The following is a 23,589-nucleotide window of genomic DNA, read 5'->3' as shown; positions in this document are numbered from 1 at the left end:
AGTTGAGCATCATGTCCCAACCTTTGAAGATCGATCACGGGATATGTGATCGAGCTAGAGATTCATTAATCTCTTGGAAGTCAGCAAACAACGTAAACGATCGACGAAGAAGTTCGGCGAGAAGATGAACATAGAAGCATGGTACAGGCTTGATTAGAAATCATTGGATCGTAGGAGTATTGAGGGAATTAAATGAAGGCAGTAGTGACACCGTGACACCGCAGTTGTGATAGCAAAGCGACGAATTCAAATTGCCGCTAATCCTATATTCCATGAGAGGACAAACATATAGACATATCGCCGTTTTGTCGGAGAAAAATCAAGAATGGGCTCATTCAACCTACTATGTCAACACAGTTCGGGTGGTGAACGCTTACAAAGGGACTTGGAACTACCCAACACTACTCTCTCTTATCCAAGCTAGGTGTGTTAGATGTCTTCTCACCCTCCAGCTTGAGGGGGAGTATTGAAGGGCAGCAACATACACGTGACAGTGGTAGTTAGGATCAAATAAAGGTTAGTTAGATGGAGGGAAAATCAGTTAAGTAGTTAGAGTTGGTTGGAGAGTTAGTTAGTTAGTTAGAGAGGAAGTGGAGGTCGATCACATTTGTATACGGTATCGTATACACTTGAAATTACATCACTTGTATATAATGATCTACTAGATCACATGGTTGAGATGATGAATAAGAATAACCCTCCATTACTCGATCCCGTACTACATCAGTGATTAACAATGAGTTCATCATAATACAATATACACAGATATACACTGATCACAAATATTCATGTGTATAATCTGCTACTTTTCAAATATATTGATAAGAGTAGTTCAAAAACATAATTGCCTTTCTTTTTTCCGTAATATTTTAAGGTTAATACTTCCTTTGTTCCAGTTTATATGACACATTTAATTATTATTTTTTTAGTCTTTCAGATAATGATACACTTTTAAATTTGAAAAAAATTAAGTTTATGCTTCTAATTTTACTCTTAATGAAAAGTTTTTATATCCACACAAATGTCATGACTTTAAGGCCACAAATTTCAAAAGTTTTATAGTCACACAAATGCTATGACATGTCTTAGACCCAAATTAAAATATTTTCATTTCTTTCTTAAATTTCATGTTGATTTAAATTATGTCACATAAATTAAAACGGACGGAGTATCTTTTAATAAATCAACAAAATAAATAACTTTGCTAAGAGTAATAAGCATTCTTCCCCTTACTGCCATGTGCTGTTAATAATTTGTATTGCAAAAAACGTTGAAACAATAACTTAGAAAAAAATTCTGAAACAAAAAATAGAAATGACGATACGGAAAAACGATAGTAGACGAAAAACGAGAAGCGGAAAAAATAACAACGGTCCTCGAAAAAAAATATGTAAGATGAGCCCACTGAATGCACAGTGTGTCCTGAAGGAAATTATTCCCCTCAATTATCCGAGGTTAATGGAATATATCCTCGCAGGATAGAACGATCTTACTCACCGGTGTATCGGTACCTAAAATCACGGTGTCAGTGAACCACTCAACGGCAGTAAATTACATTAGAATATATTTGTGCAGAAGAAGAATAAGTTTTGAAGTTTAGAAAAATTCGTAAGGTAAATTCTGAGGAATCAAACGAATTTATAGCCATGAAAGTACTGTCTCTGAAAGTTTGCAACCCTTCAGAACAATCACTTTAAAAACGGGCGGGGGTTTTAAATAAAATCCAGGAAAGAAATGGGTCGCGGGTCAGACACGCGGATCCGGGTCACTAACGGGTCAGGATCTGGATAATTTAATTAATTAATTAAATTAATTAAATAATTAAAATTAAAGAAAATTTGGTCCAAAAAGATTTTCAATCAATCATTTGACCAAAGCCGAAGCCGAGCCGAGCGACGACGATGACGGCGCGAGGGGAGACCCTCTTCTTAACCCTTTAGCAACAAGAAGGAGTGCTTCTACTTTTAAGTAGGAGAACTTTTCTTTCCACTACCAATGAGGAACAAATGCTCATTTCATAAAGCAAGAGGGAACAACTCATTTTCCCTCCATTTCCCATTCAACCTATCAATTAAACCCAACAATCCCCCACATGAATGGGGAATGGCTATAAGATAAAGGAATGCACGGATTGGACAAATGTGTAACTTACAAGCAAGGATTAATTGCATCTGGATAAGTAGGTTTCCCTTTGAACTTTCCGTAGTGAACATATGTCGGATATACTCGGTCAATCGGTAGATTTGATCTCTTTCAACCGTCGAGCTTTGGTGTATACCTAGACAACCTACGTGTCACACAACGATCTTTACCTGTCTAGCGGTTCTTACGGTTTGTGTTCGTTTCGACCATGAACACCTCTGATTCATGAAAGTGTATAGAGAATGGGCTTTTTACAATCATCCTCTTTGAAGAGACTTACACTTCACACTCCATAGGTGATTCCTAAACGTGTTATCGCGTAGATACACTATTGGTCAAACCTCGCAAAACTTAGAAACCATTAAAAACTTAAGCTTTATTAACTCGTTAAAAAGCCTTAACATTTTTATCCTTGTTCACTTTTAACATTGTCTTCATCACAAGAATGGATTGAGTTATTTGACAATGCGGGAATCCCGTCACAACTTTGTTTGATCTCCTTGAACCTAGCTCTTAGGATCTCCCGATGCGCTGGGTAGAGTTACACTACGATGACTTGTCCTAGCCTTAACACATTCACTTTGATGATCTTTCAACCGCCTCTCTAGTTAGGCCTTTTGTAAGTGGATCCCATACATTATCTTTAGACTTTACATAGTCGATAGTGATAATTCCACTGAGAGTAGTTGTCTCACGGTATTATGTCTCGTCATATGATGAGATTTTCCGTTGTACTAACGCTCCCCTTTCTACCTATGCCGCTCGACTATCACAATGTATGCATATAGGTCCCGAGGTTTGGGCTAGAATGGAATATCTTCTAAGAAATTCCAGAGCCATGCAACTTCTTCACCGGCCTTGTCTAAAGCTATAAATTCAGATTCCATCTTAGAACAGGCGATGCACGTCTGTTTGGATGATTTCCAAGACACTGCTCCACCCCCAATTGTGAAAACAGCGGATGTTGAGTACAAGGTGAAGATTAGCCAAGCTTCCTCCAACAATCCTGTCAAGGCAGTTGTATCAAAGGTAGCTAAATATCCTATTATGTAAATCCCACATGTAAAGATGACCAAACAATCAACTAGATCTGGACGACCTCCCTTCTTTTTACCGTCTGAAACATCAGCTTTACCTTCTATGAATATTCATGAAGAAATGAATGCCGGGCTCTTTCTTTCACTGCTAACCCCATTTTTAACATGCTGAAATTTTTTGTTTCGTCGATATATACACTCGTGGATTTAACCGGATGATCGGTGATCAGTTGCATCGCATATCCTGATCACGGCGGAGATATTTGTTATAATGCAAAGTATAGTCTTGGGTATGTTTCAAATACTCCAAAACTCGTTTCAGTGCCATCCAGTAAGGTTGATTAGGATTGCTTGTGAACCGACTCAATTTTCTAATAGAACATGCTATATCTGGCCGCGTACAATTCATCATATACATCAAACTTCCCAACGCTCTGGCATAATCCAATTGTGAGTCACTTTCCGCCTTCGTTCTTCGAAATGTATAGCTCGTATCAATGGTAATCTCTTGGCAACATTGAAATCCAAATACTTAAACTTATCAGTACTCTTTCGATGTAATGAAATTTGCCCGATAATACTAGACCTTGTGGAGTTTTATGAATTCGATTCACGAGATCAAATCGGCCCGACTCCTAAGTCCTATCAAATTTGCTAGCCAGCATGCGCTTAGTAGCATTTATATCGGCAATATCTTTTCTCATTATCAACATGTCATCAACATATAAACAAACAATGACTTTATGATTTGGAGTGTTTTTAATGTAAACACATTTGTCACACTCGTTGATCTTAAATCCATTTGCCAACATTGTTTGGTCAAATTTAGCATGCCATTGTTTGGCTACTTGTTTTAGTCCATAAAGCGACTTGACAAGTTTGCACACTTTCCCTTCTTTAACAGGAACCAGCGAATCGCTTCGAGGTTGTTCCGTGTAAATTTCTTCCTCCGACTCTCCGTTTAAGAAAATTTGTCTTAATATCATTTGATGAATTTCAAGACCATGTATGGCCGCCAGTACCACTAACACCCGAATAGATGTTATCCTTGTTACCGGTGAGTATGTGTCAAAGTAATCAAGGCCTTCTTTTTGTCTATAACCTTTGACCACAAGTCTTGCCTTATATTTATCAATAGTGCCATCAGCTTTCATTTTTCTTTTAAAGATCCATTTTGATCCTAAAGGTTTATTTCCAGGAAGAAGATCAATCAATTCCCATGTGTGGTTGTTCAAAATTGATTCAATCTCATTATTAACTGCCTCTTTCCAAAATCTTTGAATTAGAAGAAGACATCGCCGCTTTAAATGTTTGAGGCTCATTTTCAAGCAAGAATGTCACAAAATCTGGTCCAAAGGAAGTAAATGTCCTTTGATGTTTGCTACGCCTTGGATCCTCTTCACTTGGTGTACTTTCCTTTGGTTCTTCCCGCGGTCGTTTAGATCTTTCACTTGACGACTCACATTCAGTTTTATACGGATAAATATTTTCAAAGAATTCAGCATTATCTGATTCAATTACCGGATTAACATGAATTTCGGGATTGTTGGATTTGTGAACCAAAAACCGATAAGCTTTGTTGTTAGTAGCATATCCAATAAAAACACAATCTACAATTTTTGGTCCGATTTTTACCCTTTTGGGTAAAGAAACTTGTACCTTTGCTAAACACCCCCACACTTTGAACTATTTCAAGTTAGGTTTTCTTCCTTTCCATAGTTCATATGGAATGGATTGTGTTTTGCTATGGGGAACCCTGTTGAGTATTCGGTTAGCTGTAAGGATAGCTTCCCCCCACAAGCTCTGCGGTAAACCGGAACTTATTAGTAAAACATTCATCATTTCCTTTAATGTTCGATTTTTCCTTTCCGCAATTCCATTTGATTGTGGTATGTGAAGACGTAGTTTGATGAATAATTCCGTATTCTAAACATATCTACGCAAGGAGATTCGTATTCTCCGCTTATCACTTCTAATCATTTTTGTCTTTTTATTCAATTGATTTTTCACTTCGTTCTTGTATTGCTTAAATGCATCAATTGCTTAAATCCTTACTATTAAGCAAATACACATAACAATATCGAGTGCAATCGTCGATAAAAGTTATAAAATACTTTTCCTCTTTGCGAGATGGTATTGACTTCATATCACATATATCTGTGTGGATTAAGTCTAAAGGATCTGAATTCCTATCAATAGACTTATATAGATGTTTAACAAACTTAGATTTAACACAGATTCCACATTTCGATTTATTACACTCGAATTTAGGCAATACTTCTAAATAAATCAATTTTCGCAAGGTTTTGTAGTTGACATGTCCTAAACGAACATGCCATAAATCATTTGACTCGATAAGTAAGTAAAATTTGAATTCTTATTAATATTGTCAACAACCATTACATTTAGTTTGAAAAGGCCCTCAGTGAGGTAGCCCTTTCCTATGAACATCTCATTCTTACTTATTACAACTTTCTCACTAACAAGCACACACTTAAACCCGTTTTTGACGAGTAGTGCGGCTAAAACTAAATTCTTCCTAATTGTAGGAACATGCAGAACGTTGTTGAGAGCCAGCACTTTGCCGGCAGTCATCTTCAGAAGTATCTTCCCATATCCTTGACCTTAGTACTGTTGCGGTATTTCCCATAAAAGCTCTCTTACGGTCTAGCGGAAGCGTAGGTTGCAAATGCTTCTTTTACAGAGCAAACATGTCGTGTGGCACCAGAATCAAGCCACCACTCCTTTGGGTTTCCAACCAAATTGCACTGTGATAGCATTGCACACAGATCATCAATGTCATTATTCATCTTTTCCACCATGTTCGCCTGACCCTTATTCTTGTCCTTTTTCGGGAGACAACAATCTGGGGCTTTGTGGCCAGCTTTCCTACAATTATAGTAGTTGCCCTTGAACTTTTTCTTGGCTTGCTCCTTCTTTTGCCCGGTGGACTTTTTTCTTTTCTCACTTTTTTGGGGCAGCCTCTTGACGATATTTTCTTCCATAACCGTTAAATTCCCACGCGACTAACTTCCTGTTTGTTTTGTTATCTTTCTCGATCTTGAGACGAATCCATGAATCTTCCAACTTCGTTCCTTGCGCTTGTGCTTTAGATAATTTTTGAAATCTCTCCACGAAGGAGGTAACTTCTCAATCATTGCAGCCACTTGAAATGCTTCATTAACTACCATGCTTTCAGCAATAAGGTCATGAAAAATAAGTTGGAGCTCTTGAACTTGGGTTCCAACAGTTTTGTTGTCTATCATTTTATTGTCTAGAAACTTGGCAACCACAAATTTTTTCAAGCATGCGTCTTGATCTTATCTTCTTCTCAAATGCATGCCACGATTCTTTCGAAGTATTCATATGCTTTGTAGACGTTGTACCAATCATCCTCCAAAGCACTTAGGATGTAGCTTGCATAGAAAATACTTTTTGTTTCCGCGCCTCGGCAATCATAAATTTTTCATTGTGCGGCATATCGGTGGCGAGCACGGGAGGGTCTTCGTTGGTGAACTTACGCATACCAAGAGTGGTAAGCGAAAAAGAACCACGCCTTCTTTTGCCATCCTTTGAAGTTGGCTCTAGAAAATTTCCCCGATTTTCAGCGGTGGCATAGCGGTTCGGCTTGTTGCGCGACGATCGCGAAGTAGTAGCGCTTTCAATTGCCATTTCTTTTCATTGTCAAAATTGACAAATTATTTTAATAATCAGAATAGCAAACTTTTCGCATCAACAATGACGAAGTTTTTATGTTCTTCAAATCGTTGTACAAGTATGAACTTTAATATTCCAACGAAGTTTTTATATCTTCAAGTCGAACACGAAATTTCATACGGAGTAGAAAACCACACGAGTTTTAGTCTCCAAAACAGAATACAGATTAATATATAAAATATAATTTCCTTAAGATTGTTATTAATCTATATTGCAAAAAACATTGAAAGAGTAACTTAGAAAAAAATTCTGAAATAGAAAATAGAAACTGGACAGATTCTAGAAAAATAGTAGAAGACGAAAAACAGAAACTGGAAAAATAACAACAGTCTCTGAAAAAATATGTAAGAATCAAAATCGAGCCCCTTTGAATGCACAGTGTGTCCTTAAGGAAATTATTCCCCTCAAGTACCAGGGTTAATGGAATATATCCTCCCGGGATAGAACGATCTTACTCACCGGTGTATCGATACCTAAAATCACGGTGTCAGCGAACCACTCAACGGCAGTAAATTACACTAGAATGTATTTGTGCGGAAGAAGAAGTTTTGAAGTTCAGAAAAATTCGTAAGGAAAATTCTGAGGAATCAAACGAATTTATAGCCATGGAAGTACTGTTTCTGAAAATCCGGGAAAGAAATGGGTCGCGGGTCAGAAACGCGGATCCAGGTCAATAACGGGTCAGGATCTGGATAATTTAATTAATTAATTAAATAAGTAATAATTAATTAAATAATTAAAATGAAAGAAAATTTGGTCCAAAAAGATTATCAATGCCGAGCGACGACGACGGCACGAGGGGAGACCCTCTTCTTAACCCTTTAGCAACAAGAAGGAGTGCTTCTACTTTTAAGTAGGAGAACTTTTCTTTCCACTACCAATGAGGGACAAATGCTCATTTCATAAAGCAACAGGGAACAACTCATTTTTCCTCCACTTCTTTTCCCTCCATTTCCCATTTAACCTATCAATTAAACCCAACATGTGCAACATGCACTACTTCTGACTAGATATTGAATGTCACTGGTTCAATTTAAATAGCTTAACACTCATTAGTAAGGATTATATATATGATAGGTAGTTTACATTAATTGTGTGCAGCATAAGATTCACTAGCAAAAATTAAAATAGAGGAAGATAATTTGCGCTGGGTGTGTGAAGCTCTTAACAGCTTCACTTAAGAATGAGAATCTCTGCAGAAGATGGAGCTAGAAATCCAAATATACACATTTAGAATCGACAAAAAATACAATGATTATGATCGTTATGTAAAGATTGAATATTGTCCGGGAATAGAAAATAAAGATAAAGCCAATTTGAATTAGGTACAAGCAGAGGCGGAGCCAGGATTTGAGGTTTGGGAGTTCGAAATTTTAAGACAAGACAACAACCTCAAGCTAATGTATAACATCCGCCAAACTAATGAACAAGTACCGGTATTTAATATGTTTAAGAAAGCGATGAAAGGAAAGAGTTTCTGTATCTACCAGTCATCAGCCGGAGGTTTGGACTCCGGCAGAGAGTGGGTGGCGAGTGGGCAAAGACTTTTGTAGTTTTTGAAGAAGAAGAAGAAGACAAAATAGGTTTTGGATCTTTGTAGAAATTTAATTTTGGGTTTGAAGTTTGTGAAAGAAACGGTGAGCCTGTTTTGTTTTAGAGTGGTACGTTCTATTTGCATTTCTTAAATTGTCAATCTTATATATTTTTAAAAATAACTTCTTTTTTTTTTTAAAATTCTGCTTATTTAGCAGAAAAGGCAAAAAACGTGTAGCCAAGGGAAAAGTGATCAACAGGTTTATGTACTTAAAAAGTGATTATGTACTTATGTATCCTAGCAAAACAGGAAAAGAATGTTGAAAGCCAGGTTCAAACCCACATCTTGTGGCGTTGAAGGCTTTTCTACCATCTTTCTTACCACTGGACCAACAACTTACCTTTGTAAGTGGGTTCGCAATTAATTGATTATATACATTTACGATATTTTCTAATACAAATACAAGATCTGCGCAAAACTCTTTGGGTTTACCTGAACCCCCGTGTTACACTGTAGCTCCGCCCCTGGGCACAAGCCCTACTAATTTAATTCAGTCTCACATGCGCTATATGCAGATAACACATTATTTTTTGTGTAGTAGAAACATCCCAAGTCCTCTACCTTAACCTTAACCTCATACTAATATTTTAGGCCTCATCATGCCTACACATCAATATGCTTAAAAGAGTGTTGTGTATCTATCAATGATGCCCTTAATCTGAGGTAGCTGACTGATATACTATGCTATAGCACTTGAATACATATGCAATCCCTTAAATTTGTCCAAAAATTCCATTTACACTTATGGTCGTTCCTATTTAACACCTAAATTCAAGTCAATATGTATCTATGAAACACCTAACTGAAAATGTCTAACAAAATAAAATGTGTGATTCTCACATGTGGTGACATGGCAAATATGGTGTATCAGTACGTGGCACCTGGAAAGTTTTAGAAAACCTCTTTTTTAAGTTTTTCCAGAATTTCCTCCCAGCTCGACGCCCCCCACGATTATCATTTTTTTTAATGTAATTTGGCCATTTGCTCTTCATCTATGTTTCCCTTCTTTTTTTTTTTTTTTTTTTTTTTTTTTTTTTTTTTTTTTTTTTTTAGGTATTGCTTCAATTTTTGGGCATTAATTTAATTGAGGGCTTCTGCAAGTTTTCTTTAAAAAAGAATGCAAAGAGAAGGTAACATAAGTGTAAGGAAGAGAGATTTCAAGATAAAATCTCAAGTGATCTGTTGAACACCATCTTCTGGCAACGACGAGTCAAAAACAAAAATATGATTAGGTGGGTTTTAATCGTTCGAACTAAGAATAACTAATTGCAAGAATTAGATATATAAACTTAATTAAGAATTTCACCATGGGATTATTGCTTTTCACGTTCCAGAATTTCACTACGCCGGCTGTTGGACGAGATACACACTTTGAAGTTTATTTTTTCTTTATTTTTTTTATAGATTTTAGGTGGGTTTTATTTTGTTCTCTAACTGATTTGGATATCTTCACGCACCCAAACATAAGTGAGTCTCACTTTTTGTGCCATGTCAGCTCTTTGGGTCTAATAGACACATATTGACTTGGGTTGAGGGGTTTAATGGGAACAACTCCGAATATAAGTGTCTAAATGAAAATTTTGGACGAGTTTAAGGGGTCACATATGTATTCAGCCTTCCTATTCTAGATACATAAATAACTTGACAAGATTAGGAGGCCACTCTTGTGGGAGGGTAATAAACTAATAATAAGGACAACAAGGTCTAAAGTTATCATGCCAAAGAACAAGGTATTCTGGGAATTAGAAACCTTGTTATTCATAATAAATTCATGTTAATGAAATGGTTGTGGAGGTATGACAAAGAGCATTCTCTTCTTTCAAAAGAGATAGTTAATGCAAAATGGTACCTAAAATCACTGGTATATCAATCTTTCAAGGTCCCCGCATGTTAGAAGTTTTTGGAAGAACATTAGAAAACTTTGGGATGAATCCTCTCAGTAACATGGTTTTCAAACCTAACAATGGAATGCATATAAAATTTTGAAAGGAAAAGTGGCTAAGATAGGATGATAAACAGATGGCCTTGGAAACTGATCAGAAAACAAAATTGCCTCCTAAAATAATTTGCTTTAGCTGGAGAGCTATTTATGAAGCTTGCTTGACTCAAGACAATCTCACAAAAAGAGCATACAATTGTCAACAAATATTATGTCTACAACAGTCAGAGACCAACCACCACCGCTTCTATCACAGAACAACAGTTGCAAGTCTTTGGAATAAATTTTTCTCAATCTTTAGCCTTGGTTGGGTCATGCCACAACATATTAAGGAAGCTTTTGAGTTTGGAGAGTTGGTAAAACCATCAGGAATATCTAAAAAATGATACCAATTAGTATTCTTTGATGTGCTGTTATATAAAGGTTTGACTGTATTTGGACAAAAAGGCACCGAAGATGCTTTGATGAAATGTCCAACTCCAAATTGCCAATCTTCTTCTGTAACCTCTATATTTTTTACTATCTGCATCCTCTTGATGCTGTCAATGAAACTACATAAAAATATAGACAAGTTTGCGCGGGCTTCCATCCATCTTCTCATTGATTTTCTTGTAGATAGCATAACAAAGCATATTGAGTATAAGGGACATGTTTCATTAAAAATGTCAAGGCACCCGATTACTATGAATAAAGTTGGAAATCACCTATCATACCTCACAAATAATGAATTACTATCTAATATCACGCTTAAGTATATAAAAATCTTACACTACGACACCCACTATCTTAATATTTTCAATATAACTACTCATTCTTTCACCTCATCAAAGACCATTATGAACAACATCACAGGCGTTTAAACCTTACTTTATAAGCTACGTTGACCATCCAAAGATCTGGAATTGGTGCATTCAATGAGGAATTTTACATTAGCTCTCATTTTGAGACCTATTACAATAGTACCCACACCTGTACATACTCTCCCGTGGTTACAATTAATAAAAGAACAAAACTGAATCTGAAACATCTAGACCCGCATGTCAGCTTGATTTGCCCTGGTAAGTGCCCTTACAAAGTAACTACGAGTCTCAGGTAATACACGTTGAATCAAATGTGAATACCTGCATATGAGATTACATCGCGTTAAAACCCGTACAAGACAAAACCCATATTCTTAATGAGTTCATATCCTTATATACATCACTTTGGAAATTTTCACTTCAAGTTGAATGGCATGCTTCACGCATTTCACACACCAAATAAGTGAACATAGAAGGATATCCAGTTTGATTGCCCACCCACCAAACCCATAAAAATAATGTGATTAAGGATTACTGAAGTCCAGGACATACCATGGCATGACACTTAATTGGTCAAACTTTTCCAAAATGAATAGAATGCAAGCATTACGTAAAGTCAAAGCATTAAATGCCTCTGACAACTCGAACATGAGAGACACACTTTCCACAGATATATCCTAGAAAAGACAAAAATTCATCAGTAAAAATGTGACAGGAAACTGCCCCTGAACTCCCACAGATATCAGCACTCACCTGTGCGATAGCATACTCGCAAAGACGTTTAAGGCCCTCTAATAGATACTGATCTGCAGCTCTTAGAAGATCCTGCGCAACATCCAAATTAACATCTACCGATCCTGTGTATATGTACCTGCAAGCAAGAGAGATTATAGTCCTTAAAAATGCAAGATTGACTTCCAGAATATGAGCCATGGATTTGATGGCAAGTAAAGAGCATTCTACCTCATCATCAACTCAAAAACGTCCCATCGGATATTTGGGATCTCTATGTCTTTGGCATCTCGTTCCTGCAATAATTAACTACAAACTATTAGAAACAAAGTACCAAGCTAATCCCAGATACGCTGACACAGTTTAAACAAATATGCTTGCCTATTACTTGTGACTCTTTTTGCAATGGCCATGCATACGCATCTCACTTCTCAGTATTGCTCCCTCCGTTTCATTGTCTTAGTTAGACCGGGCACGGAGTTTTAAAAAAGGATGACTTTTGGATCTTATGGTCTTTAAACTAAAGATGTATGTAATGTACCAAAATATTATTGAATCTTGTAGTCTTAAACATGCCATGCGAGATGTTGGGAGTTAAAGAATTACTACATATAGACAATGGCATTCTTTTTTAACAGACAAAAAAGGAAAGTAAAACACATAAAATGAAATAGAGGAAGTGACATTTATACAAAAGAAGACAATCATAGAAAAACGAATACTTTGAAATAATAACTGGCTTACTCTTGCTTAGTTAACAAACTTGCGAGCAATCAAATTACAAACAAAAAAAATAGATAAAACAAAGTATATGAGGCGCACGGTTCAAAACTCAGTGGATAATGGCCAGCTCTACCCTTGTCCACTTAAGAAAGATGTCATCTTTAAATTGACAAGATTGATTTTTCAAACGGATCATAGCTTTTAAACAATTAGGAAATGAACAAATTTAAAACAAAAAAGGTAGACTTCAACTCACCCGGTAGCCACCATCAAACATAGCTCGAAATGCATCAGAAGAAGCTAGTAAACAAATCCTATGGGCATAAAACCGTTTGCCTGGTGGAAGAACACATAAAAAAGTAAGATACAACATTTAAAAAGAAAGGAAGAGAGTTATATTAGCTTAGTAAAACTGCTCTTACCCTCAACTAAAAATGTTACATCAGACAGTGTAGAATTATTTACATACTGTTCGCCCAGATAGACCTGGATTAAAAGAGAAAAAATGAGGGGAAGAGGTACAACATCGGGATGGAATAAGCCGCATTATCAATTGAGATAGAAAATAACAGAAATAATGAATACAATCAACCCAATATGAAACAGTAAACAAAAACTTAAAATGGTTAAAACAATCAGCACCAATAGCCAATATAGGGTGGTAAAAAACAAAATTTCATCAAAATTCAAAGCACCTCATATTCTCCCAAATGTCATCATAAATTTCTCGCCATTATCTGCATCAAGAATCACCCTAGCCCCACTTCATGTCCTACTTAACAGCTTAGCCTAGTGGCAGAAACGACACAAAATTGGAGCACATGCTCCCCCTGGGGGAAGGGGCCTTCAATTTTTACAGATCAACATTTTGGATTTTCCCAAAAGTCATCCTTTTTAAAAACTCCTTACTCCCTCTCTATAAAGAAAAACTTTCTTTGCTAAGAGGGGTGGCCCAATCAGTAATAGATCTCTCAATGAGTTTCCATCCTCGACCAACTATTTGTGTGTGTGTGTGTGTGGTGGGGGGTTGGGGGGGGGGGTTTAAGCCTTGTGTCTTTATAGCACACTGCCTTGAAAAAATGGAAATTGGTCGACAGGGATGAGCATGTAAATTTGAAGTAATCCAGAATATCAGAAACAACAAGAAAAGATGGCCAAATATATTAAATTTGCATAGCTATATTATAAGCTTCGGAAAGTTGTTTCCTCCTTTTACTATAAGTTCTTTTAGTAAAAGCTCAATCCCAACTCTCACTAAGATTGGATCTGCAAACAGAGGTTCTTCCTAAAAGGCAAGAGCAAATATCTTTCTTGCATACACAATTTTCAATAGTTTGAATAAAACTACTGCCATGAAGGTGAGTTTTTGCTTCTAGAAAGGTAGCATCTTTGATCCATAGAGATCTTTTCAATTCCATGACAGCACTATTGCTATCTCTTCTGACCCCCCAGCTAATAATGGGGAATGGGGAAATTGGTTCCTCACATAACCTGTATCTGTAAAATGTAATTGGAGGTTTCACAAACAACAATTAATGTCTAAATCAAAATCTACAGTTGCTTCAGGATGTAAACCTATTGTAAATGTAAGATTTAGGTCGTGTCCTAAAATTATGCTAATTATTCTAAAATCAAGAAGTTATGAAGATGAACGTGAAGTTGAAATCTTTGAAAACTCCTAGTAGGGCAAACAATGATAGTCTGACTAAGCAATACAGGTATCAAAGTGGAGAAATGAAACATTAACCAGCAAACAGTCAAAGACAATAATCTAAATCCAGCTCGAAGAAAAAAGTTGAAGCATCTAAATAGTGCATTCGGAATAAAAAATAAGATAAACAAACCTGAGGTACTGGGGATGGAGGAGCAGCATCGACTTGTGAAAGTGAGCTAGCTTTGTTAGCCAATTTGCATAAAGCTACAGAGCCATCTCTTTGGTGTTTCAAGTTAGTTGATTCAAGGAGCTCCAGAAGCAACTCTAATCCTACAAGTGCATGAACAGCATAGGAGAAGTTATTGCCAAAGCCTAACCAGAACCCGTGAAAAATCAATCTCAGGTCTAAATCAAACATATACCATTGTTATCAATAAAAATAGTTTTCTGGTCATCTGGTGAGCAAAGATGGGCCAGAGCCAAAGCAACTCGTCTCTGAATAACCTTCTCCCCAATGCGCATTAAATATAACAGATGGCCCAATATCTACCAAAAAAGGATAAACATATTACATATAATCACAAATAACCCTATAAGATTTAACAAAAGAAAATTGAGAAAAGTAAAAGTTAAAATGTGGAAAACAGAGGTAAATTGCATTCATGTGACAAAAAGTTTGCTATCCGTAGCAAAAGAAACACACTCATGGTTTATTATTCTCCTGTATGAATCATGCCCTTCATTGCCAAAGAGAAAACTTACACAAGCAAATAATTTAAGAAATAGAAACTCACTCGTCCATGGATCTTCTCTTCTAATCTCTTCAATGTCTTCGCTACACAATCTCTAGTAGGCTGCATAGTCAGTGAACTCAATTTAGGAGCCCATGGCAATTTGCAAAAAGAGAATAATGCAAACTCATTTAAGGTAACAAAGGCACTTATCCTTGAGAGAAAACATAAAATCCAAAAGAAAGGAAGTCAAGACATCATACTTGGACAATAAATTCTCCATCCTGAAGCTTTTGAACACCTCCAACCTTTATAAGATCAGCAACATTATCCTATAGCAGAAAGTCACAGTAAGTCTAAAGAAGAATTAAGTGCATGAAACTGATTATAATCAAAGAATATATGATTTGATAACATGCAACACCTCATTATCAGCAAGCCCGTAAAGAGCAAATGCAGCATTATGTTGCAATGATCCATTTTTTGAATCAAGGAGCTTCAACAATGGGATAATTCCACCACAGTGAGCAATACCAGCTTGATTGTGTGTATCCTGAACATCACGGAACCACTAACACCTGGTCAACAATGTCGTACTAAATCCTCAACTCAAACATAGTGCTATGGGAAAGAAGAACAGAAGGAAATGCTCTTGCACCTTCATTCATCACATTTCAATTTAATTAGGAGCTCCAAGAGAGTAAGAAGTTAAAATACTCATGTACCATAATAAGGAACATCACAGTATCTTGATATACCATTTTGCTTGGGCTATTAAAATTTCAATCAATGTTACTCCTCAAAACTGTTATAGTGTGATTGTAGAACATGCACCAAAAAATTGTGAGGTAGAGAGGTACAACAACAACAACAACAACAACCCAGTATAATCCCACATCGTAGGGTCTGGGGAGGGTAGAGTGTACCTTGGACCTTACTCCTACCAAGGTAGGACGGCTGTTTCCGAAAGACCCTCGGCTCAAGAAAAGCATAAAAGCATAAACAAGTCAGATAATGCTAAGAAATTCAAAGCGACATGTAAAAGCAATAATATAAAATAAAATAATGCAATCGGCACAGGTACCACAGGGTAATGAAAGCACAGGAAATAGTAGATAATAGCATAAATTGGAGCATAAGAAATTATATTGCGATACTGCGATTACTAATAAGAACGGGTAACGGGACTATCTACTAGCCTTCTACCCTAATTTGGGTCCTCCAAACCCTCCTATCTAAGGTCATGTCCTCGGTAAGCTGTAATTGTGCCATGTCGTGTCTAATTACCTCCCCCCAATACTTCTTCGGCCTACCCCTACCTCGTCTGAAACCATCCATGGCCAACCTCTCACACCTCCGCACTGGGGCATCTGTGTCTCTCCTCTTCACATGCCCAAACCATCTCAATCTCGCTTCTCGCAACTTGTCTTCCACCGAGGCCACCCCCACCTTATCCCGAATATCCTCATTCCTAATCCTGTCGCTCCTGGTGTGGCCACACATCCATCTCAACATTCTCATCTCGGCTACTTTCATCTTTTGAACGTGAGAGATCTTAACTGGCCAGCACTCCGCCCCATACAACATAGTCGGTCTAAAACAGATTTACTGATGAGGAAAACTGATACAAATCTGTAGAAGCCTGTCAGTAGAAACTGTAAATCACAAGAGATCAAGCAGTTTCAGAAGATTAAGTGATAAAAATTACATTCTTAAACTCAGTTTATGATTTTGCTCAGGCTCAATACTACAGCCTCCGGAAGGTTAGGGTAGATTAAACTTCCATATTAGGAAATCATTAGTTCATTACTATTGTCCTTCAATAGTGTTTGTGCCCAAAAGCACCAATTTCTTATTGTCTTAGAGATTCCTTTACATACTCCTAGGTAGGAGTCGTACAAAATTACAAACTATGTGAATTAACTGTTGGTCGTCTATAAAGGATTGTCAGAAACAAACATTTTTTAAATAGAAACCTTTCACAGCAACTGCATAATCAATAATCCAATGGGAACACCAATCACAACATGATTTACTTCCTTTACTTTCCTTACGGTTAAGTAATAAGATTTCATTTATAAAATGTGGACAATACATATAAAAGAGGTCACAATTGAAAAACCAAAATCAGTAATCATCAAAATGCAGGTTTCTGATAAATCATCCCCAAGAACATGTGAAAGAAGGAAAGATAATTCTTGAATGGCAAGCTTTCATCACACAACCAATAGTCCAAGTTCTAATACTAAAAGAAAGAATGGAAAAATTATCATGACATGTATAAGAAAGTTGTGCTACTCAAGATTTATCAGATAAATTACCACCTGCGCCAACCTCCCTAGGGCAAAGGCTGACATTTCCCTAAGCTGAGCATCTGGAGATTGAAGCATCTCAATTAGTGGTGGAACTGCACCTCTTTGAACAATATGAATCTGCAAGAGTTTCAAATACATTATATTGGGTGTAATTTAAGTAGCTCAGTAATGCTACTTGGAAAAATAGTTTCTGCGTTTAAGAAGGAAATAGAGTTTATTAGTTCAATCAACCTTACAGTCTGAATCGGTTGCTGCAAATTGTCCCAGCAGTAAAGCAGCCTCCCTTTGGCTCTCTGAACAGGACGAACTGGCATACAAGATTTATAGCTCATCAAACTACACAGGAAAAAAGGAGGGACCATATAACTACACAGGTAGGTCCTTCTACAGGACTCTGCAAATAATAATGCAGCTACCAGAAATGTTGATATGATCAGATTGCTCGAAAGTTATGAGAGTTGATTATACCTAAGTAACCCAATTACAGGTTGTAAAGCTCCTGCAAGAAGAACTTCTTTCTTGATATTTGGTGATGAGTGCACCAGATTTCCAATGACTCCAACCTGCCGCCCACAATTTAATTAGTTCTGTGGATAACTACCACATGAAGCATAGGGCATACCCTAGGTTTAACTAAATATATGCTAGTTTAGCATGACAGTAAATGATGTCTCACCGCTTCATAGTGTATAGCAGTATCTTCAGACCGAAGCATCAGTATAAGAGTGGGGAGTGCATTGCAATCCACAATCTGCAATCCATTCACACAAATTAACATAACTAGAAGACATGACCGTAGAGATATTCGAGATAAATATTTGTAAGCCATTAACCTGATTTTTGTTCTCATCATTCTTAAATGCTAACGTTCGTAAGGATCCTGCAGCTGCTCTCTGCACCTTTGAATCAACAAACTCAAGTAACTCAACAAGTGGAGGGATACCACCTTCAAACCTATAGTCACAAAATACAGATGAAGTGAGAAAAAGAAGTCTTCTTTCTGTAGATGCTGCAATAACACAGTTTTCAGATAATAATAAACTACCTAACACGAGTTTTGATGCTACTGTTTTCATGAGCAAGATTCGTGACTGCATCAGCTGCCCGCCGGATAACACCATTGACTGCTCGAGAGTTCTGAGCATCTCTGTGCCTCTTCAGCAGATTAACAAGATGAGGCAAAGCTCCAGCATCAACAATCAGTTGTTGGTGCTCCGGCTGTCAGATATAAAGTTTAACATATAAAAAAGAAAGAGAGTAAATATCTACTCCTCTGATATATGCATAAAGTAAGGATCATACAGAATTAAGTAGAAAACAAAGTTCTTTTCATTATGAGCAAGAGACACAAAAATTTAAGAAGGTACATAAGGAACAAATACAAATGCTTTAGGTTTATGAGTTAGATGAGGTTGAAAATCATCTATATGCCATAAATCTTGACTGACGGAACAAATTTGGAAGGGCTTCTTTTTCAAGTAGAATGTAAATATATTAATAATAGGCAGTCAACTCACAGCACTCATCTTACACTAGTTGAAATTAATTTAGATCTGCACGCGTTCCTAATGGGAAATTATCTACTGTGCGTGACAATGAGGTAATTAACCTTTTATTTAATTTGCACACAAAATAATCTTTCAGAGATTGCCAGCCTGTTACCCTTTCTTCTTAATAGATAATTTCAGAGTCTAAGAGATATGTAAAGTCATAATGATAGTTCCTCAACGGTCACCCTAACGACATACTTGGTAAATGCCCTTACTAATGAAACTTGAGTCTTCTTCACTTGCCGCAAAGGAATGCACAAATAGATTAAACCAAGTACACAAGAATACAAGTTACTTATTCCATATAATACATAGCTTCTGCTGCACAAGCAATCTCTTCTTTATAATTGGCTATCACCGGAATTATGAGATAATTCATACAAATACAATCATCTGCCGAAAGGAACTAGTTTCTATTTACCACATCACCTAAAGATGGCTATAATATAGAACAACTGATGATACGCTGAGAAAATTAAAAGAACTCCCTTTATTTCAATTTGTTTGTCTTACTTTCCTTTTTAGACCATTTAAAAGAATGTCTTTTTCCTTTTCTGGCAACTTTTTTATTCCAACTTTCCACACGGAATGTTTAAGACCACAAGATTAAAGGTCATTTTGATACATTCTACATATGATTCAAAAGACTTTTTTACTTTCTTAAACTACGTGTCAAGTCAAAATCAGACAAACAAATTGAAACTGAGTGAGTATCTAAAAAAGAGCTGAACACTTACTTTTATAGCAAGAAGCCCAAGCGTAAAAGCACTTCCTTTCTCAACCTCATGTTCGTATGGCATATAACTACCTTCACCTTCACCTTCACCCCCATGAGGTGGCGGCTGTAGATGCTTCACCAAAGCCGGAACAGCACCACAATCTACAATTACGTTCACAATTTCCTCTACAAAACACAAATGCTCAATTATCAAAACCTATTATCATTCCCAAACTGATAAAATGGAGAAAATTTTAAAAATATACAACTTTTGAATATATTTACGTCACGATATATACAACATTATACCTGGCGGGAAAGCATTATACATAATGTATCAACCTTGTAAAAAGTGTACAATACTCCATCAGTTTCAATTTATGTGAACCTACTTCCTTATTAGTCCGTGCCAAAAAGAAAGACCCATTTTTATATTTGGAAACAATTTATCTTTATGCAATAATTTATAGCCGCACAAAATATATTTGACTCATTTAACACCACACGTTTAAAAGTCATTCTCTTCTTTAACTCCGTGCCCAGTCAAATAAGTTCACATAAATTGAAACAGAGGAAGTAGCGTATAAAAGGTGTCTATAGACAAATATAGGCTAAATCGGGTGTTAATACACAACGTATGAGCTACGTGTCATAAATATTTTTTAAAATAGACATAGAGCGTAAATTTTCCCTAAAATTAAAACTAGCAAACTCTCTGCATGAACATCTAAAATTCTGATCAACTGGAAATGAAAAGAAAAAACTCAAATCGAGATTTTTTGCCTTACCCTTTTTGGCTAATAAATTATACCTGGGGGAAAGCATTATACATAATATATCAACCTTGTATAAAGTGTATAACAGTGTATAAAAGGTGTTTATACACAAATATGGGCTAAATCAGGTGTTTATAAACAAATATAGGCTAAATCAGGTGTTTATAAACAAATATGGGCTAAATCAGGTGTTTATACACAAAGTACAGGCTATGTAGCGTAAACAAAAATAGACATAGAGCGTAATTTTCCCTAAAATTAAACTAGCAAACATATAACATTCTGATTCACTGAATGAAAACCAAATCGGAGAGTTTTAGCCTTACCGTTTTTAGCTAATTCAGAGAGAACATGTATAGCGCGTTTAGAAGACGCGCGATCTGATTCAGATGAAGAAAAAGAAGATTCTAGAATCTCTACTTGGGTACGAACTTCACGCGCCAGATCTTGTTGAGCATCTTCAGAAGATTCTAGAACGTTGTTCCGATCCACGTCATCGATGAGATCTTCGACTAGCTTTCTCTTTAAGCTTTTCCTACCAGAGCTTGACGAAGAACGTTCGCTGTGCTTCTGGTTGTTCTCCATGGGAGAGCAAAATGAGAAAAGGTGTGATGCAGTGTAATTAGTGTGTGTAGTGTGTGTGGGGGTAGTTTGGGGATAAAAATGAAATGTTTATTGGGAGTGTTTGGTTTTCGGTTTTGTATAACCCGGACCGGACCCTTTTTGGGGGCAACTAACGCCCGCGTTTTACCAGAAGGGTAAATTTTGAGGAATTTAAACTTTTTTTCGGGTCTCCCGCCATTAATCCCTCCATAGCCAATTAGCTTGGGCCAATACACTGCCGAAGAAGCTTTTTATAAGGGTCATTTACACTTTTGCTCCTATTTTGTGTTGGTCTTTCATTTTTATCCCTCGTAGCAAATATTCCCCATGTTTCAATTTGTTTGTGGTAGATACTGTTTCTTTGTTTTTCAGCCAGGTTTTTTAAATAGCATTTGTTCATATATCTTATATTGCTTTAAACTGCTTATGTGCTGAGGGTTTACAGAAAACAACCTTCCTACCTCCCAAGGTAAGGGTAAGGTCTGCGTACACTATCCTCCCCATACCCTATTATGTGGAATTTCACTAGGTATGTTGTTGCAGTCCGTTTAAAAAGGAATGTCTTTTTTTTCTTTTTCACTAACTCTTTAATTTCAACTTTTCACATGACATATTTAAGACCACAAGATTAAAGGGCTTTTTGAGAACTTTTATATGTCTTTAGTTTAAGAATACGAGATTTAAAAGTCTTCTTTATTTTCTTAACTCCGTGTCAAGTCAAAACGAGACAAATAAATTGAAATGAAAGGAGTAATTTTTTAGCGGGGTGTAAATTTATATTTTCACATCATAATATCGATTATGCATGTGCTCTTAAAGAACGTATGTCTCACTAGATATAAATTCAATATTAAAGGACAAAATTAAAGACCGACCCATTTGAAGGGCAAAAATTAAAGACTCGCCCATTTGAGGGGCAAATATGCAATTTCTTCTCTTTTTAAGAGCAAATTCTCAAAAGGTCACCCGTGTATTGAGCTTTGCATATAAATATTACTTTTGTTTCTTTTATGACCAAAGTATCATCCAACTATTACTATTTTCCTCAAGGTATACTCAACACACAAAGCTTTCCTTCTCCTTTAGTTGTCATGCTATGTTACATAAAATTCTATTTTATAATAATAAATTTGTTAAACTCATCAAATTCATTTAATTCAATTCAACCCAAATCTATTTAACCAATCAACTCATGCCTTATACTCATTTAACTCGGTTAGAGTGTTTAATTTATTTTGTAAATACTTTTTTATTAAAAGAAAATTTTTAAACCTTAATTGTGTAAAAGATCAGCTGAAAACTTTGAGAAAAATTAGAAAGGATGATGAGCGTTTCGGAAGACCCATTTTTGAACTGGAGAAATTACCTTTTTGTTCTTAGACATTGCAGATTATTTAGCCTTGCAGGCTCTTTCGGATTTGATTTTAAAAATAATTAGATTCCCTCAACATTTTCGTAGGTTTGATTTTTTTTTTTTCCCACCATTTTTCTAGCTTTGATAACTTCAGAGAACTTTGTGTCAGTTCATTTTTATGAGAATTTGACATTTGAATCCAATTATATTTATATAATAAGAAATACAGAAGCAATATAGATTAGTTAATTTACGCGTCCATCAGAGAGATCCAATTTGGTTGATTGGCGTACGATGCAGGATGCTTTGGTTTTGGTTTAGCTTACACATGTAAGGAGTCTTAACTCTTAGGGCTCGTTTGGCTGGGAACAACTCATATCCCGGGATAAGTTATCTCGAGATTAGTTATTTCATCCTTAAGATGGGATAAAATAAGACTACAATCCCGAAATAACTAATCCCGGGTTTAATTATTCCGAATTTTTATTCCAACCAAACATGGGATAAGAAGGCACTAAAATTTTATCCCAGGACTATTTTTGCTTATCCTTCACACCAAACTACCCCTTAAATCATATTGATCCAAAAAAAAAACTCGTGAGAAGGGCATTTTTGGTAATCAAGTCAAATGGAGGGCAAAGTTATTCTATTTCTAATAGCTGAGGGGCAAATATGAGTCAATCCACCAATAATGCGGGCATGTTTGACATCAAAGTTCATAGAAGGGCAAGTTTGCTCTATTTCCATAGTTGAGGGGCATTTTTGGCCCTTTGCTCATAAATTTATTACTCTCTTCGTCTCAATTTAAGTATCTTATTTTTCTTTTTGGTCTGTCCCAAAAAGATTGTCTCTTTCTATACTCAGTAAGTTAACAATTCAATTTTCTACTTGACAAGTTTATAACCACAAGATTCTAATGACATTTTAATAAATTACATATATCTTTAATTTAGGACCACAAGACTCGAAAGTCATTCTTTATTTCTTAAATTTTGTACCTAGTCAAACTAAGACATTTAAATTGGGACGGAGAAAGTATTAAAAAGTAGAATTTAATGTGACGTGACATGCCAACTAGGAGAGAAAGATGATTTTGTGTGTTGCATATATTCTGAGGAAAATAATAATAATTGATGATTTTTTTAATCCTAAAAAAATAAAAATGATATTTATAAGCAAATCTCAGTACATTCAAAACCTCAGG

General features: G+C 36.2%; 1 protein-coding gene across 2 annotated transcripts; it reads right to left on the bottom strand.

The window, feature by feature from the left end:
* Positions 1-11,113: 11,113 nt before the first annotated feature.
* LOC132052113 (ARM REPEAT PROTEIN INTERACTING WITH ABF2-like) lies at positions 11,114-21,128 on the bottom strand. 2 transcript variants are annotated; one of them, XM_059443486.1, is made up of 19 exons: positions 20,755-21,128; positions 19,672-19,838; positions 18,430-18,602; positions 18,218-18,338; positions 18,061-18,135; positions 17,853-17,947; positions 17,616-17,691; positions 17,391-17,501; positions 15,494-15,622; positions 15,333-15,401; positions 15,133-15,192; positions 14,761-14,884; positions 14,529-14,668; positions 13,107-13,170; positions 12,941-13,020; positions 12,193-12,257; positions 11,983-12,100; positions 11,782-11,906; positions 11,114-11,550 (listed from the first exon to the last, which is right to left on the bottom strand). In XM_059443486.1, exons 1-19 carry the CDS (start codon positions 21,011-21,013, stop codon positions 11,457-11,459), a joined length of 2,145 nt encoding a protein of 714 aa, XP_059299469.1. In that variant the 5' UTR covers positions 21,014-21,128; the 3' UTR covers positions 11,114-11,456. The 2 variants fall into 2 exon arrangements, with proteins under 2 accessions (XP_059299469.1, XP_059299478.1); XM_059443495.1 differs by having other exon boundaries at positions 17,394-17,501; positions 20,755-21,127.
* Between the last annotated feature and the right edge of the window lie 2,461 nt (positions 21,129-23,589).

Source organism: Lycium ferocissimum, chromosome 1, assembly GCF_029784015.1.
Source record: "Lycium ferocissimum isolate CSIRO_LF1 chromosome 1, AGI_CSIRO_Lferr_CH_V1, whole genome shotgun sequence".
In the NCBI taxonomy this organism is placed as follows: Eukaryota; Viridiplantae; Streptophyta; class Magnoliopsida; order Solanales; family Solanaceae; genus Lycium; species Lycium ferocissimum.
This window is presented reverse-complemented; position numbering and strand designations above follow the sequence as displayed.